This window comes from Talpa europaea, assembly GCF_964194135.1.
Source record: "Talpa europaea genome assembly, chromosome: 13".
In the NCBI taxonomy this organism is placed as follows: Eukaryota; Metazoa; Chordata; class Mammalia; order Eulipotyphla; family Talpidae; genus Talpa; species Talpa europaea.
This window is the reverse complement of record NC_140080.1, coordinates 8,144,781-8,157,415: the sequence shown is the minus strand read 5'-3', so window position 1 is coordinate 8,157,415 and position 12,635 is coordinate 8,144,781. Positions and strand designations below refer to the sequence as shown.

The 12,635-nt window shown below is 43.3% G+C and overlaps 1 protein-coding gene across 19 annotated transcripts in view; it reads left to right on the top strand.

Moving 5' to 3' along the window:
* The window catches only part of CAMK2D (calcium/calmodulin dependent protein kinase II delta), a gene marked incomplete at both ends in the record, with an annotated part of 257,338 nt that overhangs the window by 186,885 nt on the left and 57,818 nt on the right, over nucleotides 1–12,635 (top strand). For 11 of the 19 annotated variants that reach the window (XM_084251879.1, XM_084251890.1, XM_084251876.1 and 8 more), the window contains one exon: nucleotides 3,605–3,677. In XM_084251879.1, coding sequence (XP_084108005.1) covers nucleotides 3,605–3,677 — 73 coding nt within the window. Of the gene's footprint in view, nucleotides 1–3,604; nucleotides 3,678–4,610; nucleotides 4,684–12,635 lie in introns of all 19 variants that reach the window. The other 8 variants (XM_084251889.1, XM_084251885.1, XM_084251883.1 and 5 more) reach the window with 1 other exon arrangement.

The window sequence follows — 12,635 nt, the reverse complement described above, 5'->3', positions numbered from 1 at the left end:
GAGCTCACCAACTATGGACCTCCAATCTCTAGATCCTGCCCTGTTCAGTGTGGAAGCCCCTAGTCACGTGTGGGTATGTCGATTTAAATTTCAGCGATTTAAAATTAAATTAAAAGTTGCACTAACCACATGTCGAGTGCTTGATGGCCACAAGTAGCTGGTGGCTATGTAGCATTTGCAGAATATTTCCGTCATCACAGAAAGTTCCACTGAGCAGCCCATGCCCAGTCAGAGGCCATAAAGAGACACTATCTACCAAGCTCTAGTGCTCTCTGAAAGTGTTCATGTTAGCTGTTTCACTTTTGTGAAAGCCCTTGGAACTCAGCTACCTCAGAATGTTCACGACTCTTCAGTCTTGCTCATTGGGAAAATCTTTGCAGAAATTCAACATGGCTAACCTGTCTCATTTGAGACTTCCTAGGCTTCCCAGAGGCAATGCTGTCTGGAGTTAAGATGGAGACTGTAAATCGACTTGCTTAGCCATGACTTGGTCTGATTGGTATTAATGTCCCTTGTATATAATCTGGAGCTGGCAACTGTTTCAGAGACTGGTCATGAGCAGTGGGCTTATTAGATATTCATTATACATATACCGAGATGTCACGACAATTCAGCTACTGATGGCCGATGGCCTGCCCCGTTGTCTAGTGGTCTCGGGGCTTCAGGAGGCGCTGCAGCCTGGCCCTGGTGGAGCTGAATGCAGATCCCCACCTGCCCAAGAGCAAACTGCCTACAGCGGCTCCCCCCTCGAGTCATCCTCTTGGTCTCTGCCATGGTTTTATGACATTCTGCAAATCCTATCTCCATGAGTACTCTCTAATTTCTTAATGGGATTTTCACTGCCAAAATGAAATAGAAAGTTCCATGTCACTTATACTAAGATGAACGAATTGGCACTTGTTCAATTTACCCCCAGTCCTCATGGGAGTTTCCTCAAAAGGGGCTTCACATCTACCTGGGAAAGAACTATTTTCCCACTTACCAAGAGTAAAAAAAATTTTTTTAAAGATTTATTTATTCATGCATACAAGAACTGGGGTACAGGCCAGATGTGCAGGAGGTGGAGAGGATTCACCAGAGGCAGAGTGGGGAACAGAACAGGCAGACTGACTGAAATACACTGCTGAGGGGAGCAGTGGACGAGACAGGAGAGGTCTGCTGTGCCATACGGGTAGCTCCTCTGCTGGCCAGGAGTGAACCCACACTGCAGAGGCTGCAGACAGCTTCGGAATGCTGTGCTCAACCGCCTGTACCACCAGGGAGGCCTGAGAGTAAAAATTTTAATTAAGATAGAATTAGAGAATGTCATTTATTCTTTTTACAAATTTAATGTTATTACTTGATAAACATTGCTTGAAATTAAATGGAGAGCATTCTCACTCTGAAAACCCCTATAGGCAATAGGGCATCTCCTGAGTCATATGTAGGACTGTCTTAAGTTAGGGAATTCACTAGAGGTTCTTTTTTCAGTCTAGATCCCACAAAAAAATCAAGGAAAAGAAACAGCATCTTCCCAACTATACCTATAAAGAGTATATTCAAGCACAGATTGCAAATCATTTGTTAGTCTGTTTTCTTAACGGTTCTCACAAACATGAAAATTGAATCTCTTCTCACTAGTAAAAATTGGCAAAGTTCTTTTAAGATGGATTATTGTTTACTACTTTATTTTCTGTTATTCTAACAAATTACGCTGACTTCTTTGAAAAGAGAAGGTAAAATACATATTCCTGGAAAAAAAAGGTGTAGAAAGTGAGTGTTATGGTAGAGAGAAAAAGAATTATGATTTAAAAAACAACTAATAACACCTAATGAAGATGTATGAGTCAAGGCAGCCAGCATGAAAGTCTCTTGATGGTAAAATCAGTCATGATCAATTTTTTGACCTTTATATTGTTAAAAACCTAATGATGATTTATATGCTTTCTTAAAATCAAAAATGTACTTTGCAGTAATATTATTTTGTGCATTAAATGGTTGAAAATGTCCTCATTCAAATGTTCGCTTAACCCCTAAATGAACGTAGGTCTGTATATTCCTGTCTTTGACTCACACAGTGAACTGTACAAAATCCATCAGTGTGAGATGTTCTGTGTCAGTGTGTGTCTGAGGACAGCCCCTGAGACCCTAAGGACACCGATCTCTGATTTAATCAGTAAACCTTAGTAACAAGAGCAGAGACTGTGTACTTTGACATAGCAAAAAGTAAAAGTTTTCCTTCACAGAGGTGCGTGGAAATGTGTTGAACAATTAGTGCTCCAGGTGATTTTAAATCTTACATAAGTTCCTAACTCTTCCACAGAGTATCCTTTAGTGAAGAGGCATTTGTTTTGTCCTGGGTTCACCTAAATTCTCCCTGTTGTTGGAGACCTGTTCAGTTTCCCTTTATTTTTTAAAGATTGATTTATTTATGAATACAGGAACTAAGGTGTAGGCCAGAGGTGTGTATGTTTGGGGGGGTTGTGAGAGGATTCACCAGAGACGGTGGGGGGGGGGGCAGAACAGGCAGACTGACTGAAATACACTGCTGAGGGGAGCAGCAGGTGAGAGGAGAGGTCTGCTGTGCCATGTGGGTATCTCCCTGGCCTGGGCTCGACCTCAGGCCATATCAGTAATAGCACTGAGACCTAATCCCTAGGCCACCAGGGAGGCCCAAAATGTTATATTTTTCCTTTTTTTAAATGCTGCTGCTATCTGGACTTTGAGACAGAGATGCTGACCTGCTTGCTGCTGTGGCATGATGCAGTCTGCATCCGATGCGATAGCCCGCATTTATTACAGATCGCAGCCTGTATTCATTTTTTATTTTTTAAAAAGATTTATTTATTTATGCATACAAGAGCTGGGGTGGGGGTGTACAGGCCAGAGATGCAGGGAGGTGAGAGGACTCACCAGAGACAGAGTAGCAAACAGAACAGGCAGACTGAATGAAATACACTGCTGAGGGGAGCAGCAGGTGAGACAGGAGAGGTCTGCTGCACCATGTGGGTTGCTCCCTGGCTGGGGATCGAACTCAAGTTGCAGTGGCTGCCGATAGCTTGACAGTGCTGTGTCTTTAACCTGCGCTGCTAGCCTAGCGGAGATGTTGGTTTCCCATTTCTAAGCCAAGGCAGTAAATGTGTCCCTTCATTTTTTTAACCACTGTTCACCTGCCACGTCATTTGTGTTCACCCTCTTGTTTTAACACCTATGTTTAATTGTGACCTCAGATTCTAAACAGTTTAGGTGTGTATAAGAAACACCCATAAATTTTATGTCTCTGAAGCATTTTCCTTGAATGTTACGGGAATTATTTATACAGTTTTCTCCCTGGATATGGAAATTCCCACTTCTGTTTTCAAATTACTTAATTTGTAGACTTGCAATGAGGAAAAAACACAGCTCAAATTGTTTTGTCTGACCATGTCACAAATTCTATGTTGGATGTCATTTTTTTGTTAGAACCAGAATTAGCTTTATTCAGCATTATTTAAAGCTAAAAAAAAAATGTAGAAATGTAATTCTTGTTTGTTTGTTTCATCTGAACTTTTATTTTATTTTGTATTCAATGTGATTATGTGCCTTAAAATGTTCTCCCTTCCATTCTACCCTTGTATCTTTGCAGTCATTGTATACAGCAGATTCTAGAAAGTGTAAATCATTGTCACCTAAATGGCATAGTTCACAGGGACCTGAAGGTCAGTATATGGAGTCTGTAAATCTGAATCGAAGGAGTTGTTTTTGTTTTTTTGTTTTTTTTTTTTTTTTTCTGGGGAAAGGGTAGAGGGCGGGTGTGTGAAACGGTGCCCTGCTTCCTCAACTGCTCCCGAAAATGACTAAAGGATGAAATGATAATGCATGTCGCCTCTTTCAGTTCGCTCATCTACAGGCTAAATATACATCACAGCAAAAAGGGAAGGACGATGTGAAGAACAGACCCGTTTCTTTTCCAACAGCACACTACCAGCAGCGGGTGGGGGGCAGGCTGACCGGCTGACCGGCATTTGCCTGGAGATAAATCTGGCCCGTGATGTATGTGCGCCTGTAGATCTAAACACCACTTCTGTTCTGAGACCTTGGGTTGCTGTAGTGGAACAACTGGTCACACGTTGCTCCATGTGAGCCTGCCGAGCCCTCAGGCGAGAGATAATAATTGCCAGCTAAATTAAAGCACAAGAAGTTAATGATTTATCAAAAATTCATTATGTATCTTAATTTAACTTTAATATGGTACCTTAACTGCTAATGTGACAGCCTTGGAATGAGGCGAGAAAAATGGGAGAAAACAGGGAAAGTGTGGTTGTGCGGGAGCGAGGAGGTGGAGCACATCAGCGATAAAAATTATATTTGTGTTCCAGTCCATTTCCTGCAAGAATTGATATCCAGGCAGTAAGCTCCTGATTCAACGTGTTTTAGGCTAGATCCGCATTGTGGCTCGCTTCTGGCAAGATCTCTCGACTGCTTGGGGTTTTTAGTGGCTCCGCTCGAGCAATGTGTTGGCGTTACTGAAGGTGGTACAGACTGGACCCCGGTGGTCTGCTAGTTTGCACTTGGACCAGGTCTCGCTGAGGGTGTACAGACAGTGAGTGTCAGCTTGGAACTAACACACGCCCCCTGGTGTTTGCATGCAGTCATTGCATTCAGCAGATCCTGGAGGCAGTGCTCCACTGCCATCAGATGGGCGTGGTCCACCGGGACCTGAAGGTGAGTAGAGCCCGGCAGACCCGCCACCACACAGCGCCAGGGACTGTTCAGCTGCAGTGATGCCCGGAGAGGCAGGAATGTGAGCACGAGGTGGCGTGGGCTCACTCCAGCGCATGGCAGCAACGCCCCTTGGTCTCATTCCATCCCTAGTGCACTCTGAAGACTACCAGAGATCCCATCTCACCCAGAGGGACCCTAGATGGCTGCATTTCCCTTCCCCCCAAGAATGGACAGAACATTAATGTGATGTGATGTTGAGTAGCACAGGGTTCCTTTTTATTTGCACTTGTTCTGTGGCCATGGTGTGCGCCTGTGGCGTGTTGTGTACACGAGTGTTGTGTAAACAGTTATCCGCGGTATAAAGTCGTTTAGTAGATTTTTGATTGGAGTGTGTGCTGATACCCCCATTTTGTACTTGTTTTTCTTTGACATTAGTTACAGGAATTATGAGGATTTTGAGGCTTCCTGGTTTTCCATTTATATTCCTAAGCCCAAGATACTAATCCATTTTATTTATTTTTTTAAGATTTTGTATTTTTATTTATGCATACAAGAACTGGGGTACGGGCCAAAGATCCAGGAGTGAGAGGATTCACCAGAGACAGAGTGGGGAGCAGAACAGGCAGATCGACTGAAATACACGGCTGAGGGGAACAGCAGGCGAGACAGGAGAGGTCTGCTGTGCCATGTGGGTAGCTCCCTGGCCGGGGATAGAACTCTTGCTGCAGAGGCTGTGGACAGCTTCATAGGTTGCATCTTAACTCCTTGTGCCACCAGCGAGGCCTGATACTAGTCCCTTTTAAAGCATAAAGACAAAAAAGTAAAACAAATTGTATTATCAGATATTGTTGAGGTAGCATGTATATTCTACTATGCATTTAAGACTTCAACTTCTGATACCACTGAGGATGAGAAACGCTTAGATCAGGTGGAAATTATAAAAAGTTGAGGGGACTGGTCTTGCATTATTTATCCCTCCCTTCGCTCAGAAGAAGGTCATTGACCGTCTTGACCAGAAGAAGGTCATTCCAGAAGTTGTTCTGGAATTTCAAAGAAATGGTAAAGGCCTGGAAGAAAATGAAAGGAGAAAATGCACTAGCTACATGAAATTGTGAGTCTGAGCACTACAGAGTTTGTGATTCCATGTCTGCATCTCAACCTTTTCCCAGACACTAGTCCAAGGTGGCAAAGGGTGAGTGAGAATGTCCTGAACCCTGTGTTCTGGGGGACGACCTTGGCTGTTTCGCACATGCAGATCTCTTTAGCTCTGATAAATTGACGGTCTGTAGTTTCCATTCATTGAGTATGTCCTAGGAGAGTATATTTTTAACTCTCCTTATTGAGGTATTTGAAGACGAGACGTGTAAGCAAAACATTGCTTTAGTTTTCTGGAATCTCCCTTTGATTTCGGTTTGAGTCTGAGAGCTTTAAATGTCAAAAGCAGAGGTAAGGCTAATGGCCTTTACTTTTAGCCAAGATGGGACTGTGTACATCTGCTGACACTTACCAGCAGGCTAAAGAGAAACTATGTTCCCTTGAAAATCCATATCATTGGCAGTTGCCTCCAAAAATTCCTCAGTAGCCACATACAGCTGGGCCCCGTGGTCTCTTCTCAGGACTCGTGATCCTTCTTCCCTTTTCATGTGAACATCTGTGGGCAGGCACGTCATTTGTGCTGTGACAGCAGTTCTAATAAATTTGTCCCTGAAGCCTTTTGCTCCCCGTTCTGTAATCACTACGCATGCTCTGAAAGTGAGAGTGAAAGCTGTGAATTGTCTCCCAGGAATGTTTAAGTATATTTCGTGGGATCCGCTGGTTCTTCAGAGACCAGAACCTTAATCAGAAGTGACACAAGGCCCAAGATGTGGGCTGTGAAGAAAACTGTCTTTTCAGCCAGGGAAGCTAAAGTCACATCTTGGAAAGGCGGGCAGGTGGCCTCAGGGCGGCCTCCCGGAACCAGAAGGAATAGCTGCCTGTCAGGCCCTAGGAGGCTTCCCGGAGCAGCAGGTGTCTCCGTTCTCATTTCTCATTCTGATTTCAGAAGGGGCTGGAGATGGACTTGGAGCAGGACTTGTTGGAATTTCTGCAGGTGTTGTCTTAGTTTGGTTTGAATGGATGTCTTGGGTCAACTTCAGCTGAGTCTAGTTCTCAGCGCTGGCTTCAGCGGCCGTTTCATGCACACACTATGCAAGCCCCACATTGTGCCTGCGGGGCGGTGTGCACGCCTGTACACGTGCCAAGCCTGGAGTTGGTTGTGTCTTTTCTGTACTACAGTGTAGTTCCCAATCTATCAGATGAAAAACCCACCTCTGAAATTTCTGAGGATCAGCTTTAAAGAAAATATTGCCTCTATTCTTAGGCCATATACTTCTGTCCAACACGGAAGTGCAATGCACAGTTTAACTTGTCTGCAGCAGCAACAAAAGAAAAACACAGGAAGTGTTCTTGTGCATTTCAGAGGCACCTGTGAGCATCTGGGTGCTGTATGAACCCTCCTAGATAATAGCTGTTTGACGCACTGAGTTACTCCACGGTACCTAACACAGCCCCTTCTATACCTGATAAATACGTGCTCCTTATCCCTTCAGTTTAGGAATGAAACAAGTTCGATCAAAAGTATATTTATAATATAAATGGCCATATTGAAGTTGGACCCCTAAACAGATTTTGTGACACTGGATAAAGAGGCCATGCTATCTTAGCATAAAGAACACCACTAGACAGGGGAACTTTCCAGGTGGAAAATGAAGAGGTTCTGGAGGCAGGGTTGAGGCATAGCAGGCAACAGAGGCTGTTCCAGAAAGAGGAGAAGGCCCCAAGGAGCAACAGGATGTGAGCCGAAGGCAGCCCATAGTCAGTGCCAGCAGTGTCCAGCGGGTCCATGGCCTACAGAGGCAGCCTGGCATCGAGGCATGCACAGAGCTGCAGGTGGGCTTCAGGAGGCCTGGCAGTGGGGATACAGTTCTAGTGCTGCCACTAGGGAATGGGCTTCTGGTCCGGGAGGGTCTGGATCAAGGCAAGGCCTTCTGCAAATGGCGATCACAGCTCCCCTGTGCTGTGATATCTTATGAATCCTCCAACTCTGAGAGTCCGGCAGTGTGATCTTTTTCAAATCACTCAGGGGGAGATTAAGACAGCCTGAGTAAAAGAACCATTCTAGGTTTCTCAGATAGTATGATATGATCCATGCCCAAGCAGATTGTTTCTAGGGTCTGCATATTTAAGTGCTACCATTTCCCAATCCGGTTAGTGGAATGAAAGTCTTTATATTGTTTGAATAGGTCAAACAGTGATGGGAAAATACCCTTACCAGCAATGTGAAGAATTGTTTGTGAGAATAGTTCTGAGTTTAATGAATCCAAAGATTAAAATAACCTCACCTACCATCTTCCAGAGCTATCAATAACAATATCTGTATCTTGGGAAATAAGACAACAGTAAGATATTTAAAATATAATGTGAAGTGATGGGGGACCACCCAATTTGGCAATAGATTGTTACATGAAGTAAAAGTCTCCCGTTTAGGAATTCGGGAAGGCATTGGCCACAGCCTTTGACAAATGAGACAGAGAAGAATGAAATGTCTTTGCCACATTTAATTTAGGCCACATCGGACAATTAGTTTGGCGGGCTTAAAAATAGAGTGTTTATAAATAGTGGATTACTGCAGCTCAGTGTGGACATTTGGGAACTGATGATTGAAAACTCAGGTATTAAAAGAGCAGAACAAGCATTCATGGAGACATCTTGGACACCTGCCACTGTCTTCGCCGTGGGCCTGTGCGCCGCAGGGCAGAACAGGGCAGACCCTCAGTGCATGGAGCCTGCAGGCCACGGAATTAGAGATCGTTTAAAGATAAGTGGGAAACTATCCGCAGTGTTCCTCCCTGAAGGAAGGTGGTGCCTCAGACAAGTTTGTGTCCAGACAGATACCAGGTCAAAAAGGCTGACTTAACAGGTGACGGCTGAGAAATAAATGGATGTCAGGTAGGAAGTGGTCTCTCCTGGAGAGCCTGGAGAAGACAACTCCTGTGAATCCATTGACAGAAGTAAGCAGCCAGTTGTGTAGCTGTGCTTTCCCGGATAACTTTTTCATGCAAAGTTAAATCTCTTCAGGGCAATCAGAAACAGTAATGAAACCGCCTCATCAAGAGCGGCGTGGCTGGGAGGCTTCACATGTAACCGGGATCTTCCCGCAGCAAGCCAGCCTCAGAATGGCCTCCCTGAGAATGCTGTCTGTCTGCTAAGCGTACGCCCCCCTCAAAAAAAATATGTTATCGAATGGAGAAGTGGGTAGATGAGTGGATGGACATAACGTGATAGATTGTTCTGTCCATCAGGAGGTAGGTAGGTAGGTTGACAGGTCGAGAGGTAGGTAGCTAAGTATGTATTTTAATGGATATAATGATTCTGGAGATTTTTTAGGATTTTTAAGATTCTTTAATAGGAGTAAGATGAAATGTTTGACCAGAAAAGAAAGCAAAAAAAACAGTTTTCTGGAGGAGGAATTACACATTCAGCAAACCCTTGTTAGCCATGGGAAGCAGATATATCAAATTGTGCATTTTTAAATGATTGTAAGTTCTTCTTTTCTGAAAAACATGTTTAGATAACATTTAAAGTGTGTGTGTGTGTGTGTGTGTTAGTATCTTACAAACAGTCTCTGTGTAAATTCCGTTCTTCAGTTGCTCCTTCTAGTGTTCCTTCCTGAGAGTCACATAGGTGTCAGGCTAGGAGAAGGGACAGGTTAAAACTGGCTCGTTGGCCGTGGTGACTGCACTCTGTGCTTTCCACCTCCCTGCCCGCGTGTCCAGATGATGTGGAAGTAAAAGCAAGAAACAGGAAGGAAAACAGAGTCGTGCTCACAGATGCTTCAGAGAAGACGCTTGGTTTTTCTCCCTTAATTTTTTGGCTGCTTCTGCTCAAATTCAAATATCTTCATGGATTTCCAAAATCGAGCTTACATGCATGTTCAGCTGGAAGTCGCCTGCGGCGTCCGTGGGCCGAGCGGCGGTTCTCCGTAAGAACAGGAGTGGAAGCCCTGGCGCCACAAGCGCCAGTGAGCCCGAAGCGCCCGCATGGCAGTTCAGCCAAACTTCATTCCATCTATTTCTAGGAGCTTTGTTCACACCTTCTTTGGCAAAGGAAAAGTGACTGAAAACACACCCAAGCACAGAATGGGAACTACATGTGGAAATACTGAGACTTTGCAATAAAGGAAAGAAATTCAAAAAGATGATTTCATTACTTAAAAGCTAATATCCAAGGAGATGTGAGACTCTAATAATATGGAATTATAAAATTGATCGATTGCTGTTTTTATAATGTTCGTTAAGAAGCATAGAAAGAAAAAATATATGTAATTTTACTTGACGGGTATAGCCATGCTAGTTGAGGTTAGTTGGCTAGTTATCACATTCGTGCAGAGATCAGTCTGAAATGGAGCTGTGGCTGACGATGGTGGTCATCTTGGCTGAATGAGAGCCTTGATAAAGATCACGCTCATGGGGGAATATAAAAATAAAATTTATTATTTAAAAAAAATTCACATAATTAAATATTTCTAGCCATTTTGCTTATGGCTTTGTTTATGCTAATAAGCAGGTAAGATAATATGTTACGAATCTGTCGGTTGAAGCACCTTATCATTAATTTAACAAATACTTAACTTAGTCTAAAAGCACAAATCACTATACAGCCTTCTTACCTGCTACCCAATCCACAGCAATACCTCGTACTCCATTTTCTCCTATCCCACTTGTAATGATGTTTGTAAAATTAGTCCCATCTGGTTTGATTCTATGGATTGCATTATTTGATGGCACAGAGCTGCTAAAATCACACCAATAAATAAAGCCAGAAAATACATCAAAAAAAAAAAAAAAAAGATCACGCTCATTTAGAACACCTCCTGAGGTGTTTCTGAGGTATATAAGCAGCACGATTTTTTGTTGTCGTTTTTGTAAACGTCCCCCTTGGTTGATTTGGATGTGGACAGCAAAGATTTTTGAGTTATCTACTGAATGGAGCCCCTTTTGAAAAATGAATCATTTTTCCACCATCCAGGGAGTTTCTTCACATTCTGACTCTTAAAGGAAGGCATCGGGAAGTCTGGCTTCATCTCTCCAGGCCTCCCTCCTCATTGGGATAGTGAGGTGTTTGAGTTAATTATCTCCCTAGTCTCTCCCAGTTCTAAGGGTGATTCTGGCAACTTGCTGGTGTACTTTGAGATACTGGAACAGTATTTGAGAGAGCATCTCAAACCACGATGAAAGAAGTGTTCATCGTATCCCTATGGAATTACAGGACAAAACTTGCGAACAGTTGCTGCTCATTACAGCTGATAGGCTATAAATGGTTGTTGACACTCAGACCAGATGCCATGGAAAATCCTGCATCATGACAAAGCAATGGGGTGGGGAAGGAACCCGTGTGTGAGACTGTCAGGAGAATCTATTTAGAAAGTGATTGCATTCAGAGAATGCAGGAATCATCTCTATATCAAGATTAATTGAATTGGTTGCATTAAATTTAGGAGTACAGATATTTTTCCCAAGCTATGAACATGCATCACAGATATTAAATGTTCTTTACATTGAAAAAGCCAGCGGCCTAGCAGTGTAATAGGCAATGCTAATGTGCATCCTGTCTCTTAGAGAGGGCAGAGCACCTGGGATAAAATCCAGTGTGAGTTCATAGTTTCATATATACCCTTACGAGACGTAATTTGTACTTGTAAAGTTCATTTGAGAAGCTAACTCATTGGCTGAAAGAACCTCTGAGTTGCCCTCACCTGCAAAGGCCATCACAACAGACTTTGCATGTACATGCATCTCTTGACCCTCTTGCTAGATGGACACGCATGTCGTGGTCCCGTGTTTAGCTGCAGCTGCATTGGGAGAGCTGTTTCTGATGTTGCCCTCCTTGTTTGCTTTAGAAAATCAAAATAAGGAATAGTAGCAGATGAGAATGTAGTGGCGATCCTTTTGGGGGAAGCAGCCGTAGCTGAGAAACTATTTCCACTTTTGTGGAATGTAACTACATATTATCTCCCTTTCTGTAGGAATTCAGAACCTGAGCTAACGTAGTCACCCACAGACTTTGGTAGCAGGGTTTATTGTTAAGTTGGAGGCTCTGTGGATGGTAAAATGTGCTGACAGTTTTATTCAAACTGATTTATTCCAAAGAGTTGTATGCGAATCTCATGTGTGTGATATTTTCAATGTCTCATTGAAGCTGGCCATTAGAAGTGATTTTTGGATTTTGTAAAGCAGGTCTTCCTTTAATGAAGTCATTGATCTTCCTGATTTTTCAGTCTATACTCCAGAGTTCTCTATTTTAAGTTTGCCTAAAAGATACACAGAAACATGAAGCCGCTTCCATGGTATAATTTGGTAAATCTGTACAGTAACCTCAGCGTAGTCCTGCCTTTTCTTGTACATAACTGCAGCTGAACAGTCTTCGTTGGTATAAATAAAGTGAACACCGAGCCAGATGGAGTTACTATTTTCCTGAGTGACTCTCAAGGCCCTGCACAGAGGTTTTCCTAGTTCTCGCTAGGTGTGAATACCTTGTCGTTCAGAGGCATGTGTGATTAATGTCCAAGGCATGCCATCTCTTCTCAGCTGGTGGATCCCTGTGCTTAAGGGCACAGTTCCACAGCATGGCCCAGAGCTTTTCGATTGAGTGGTAAGAATAAAACCACGTAAAACTTTTTTAAAAGTTTCCCCACCAGTGCCACTGAGATTTGCTCAACAAACTTCAATACCACTTGATTTGAAAGACCTAAAATGGCTGTGATTTCTAACGTGACTGGACTCTTTCTTTGTATGAGTCTGTGGTTGACAAATTAGGGCAGATGTGTCTCAACAGAGAGCTCTCAGTGCCTTTAAATGTAAAGGTCTCAGAGAAACAAGTGATTATTTACAGTTTGATGTGGTTTTCCCAAGTTA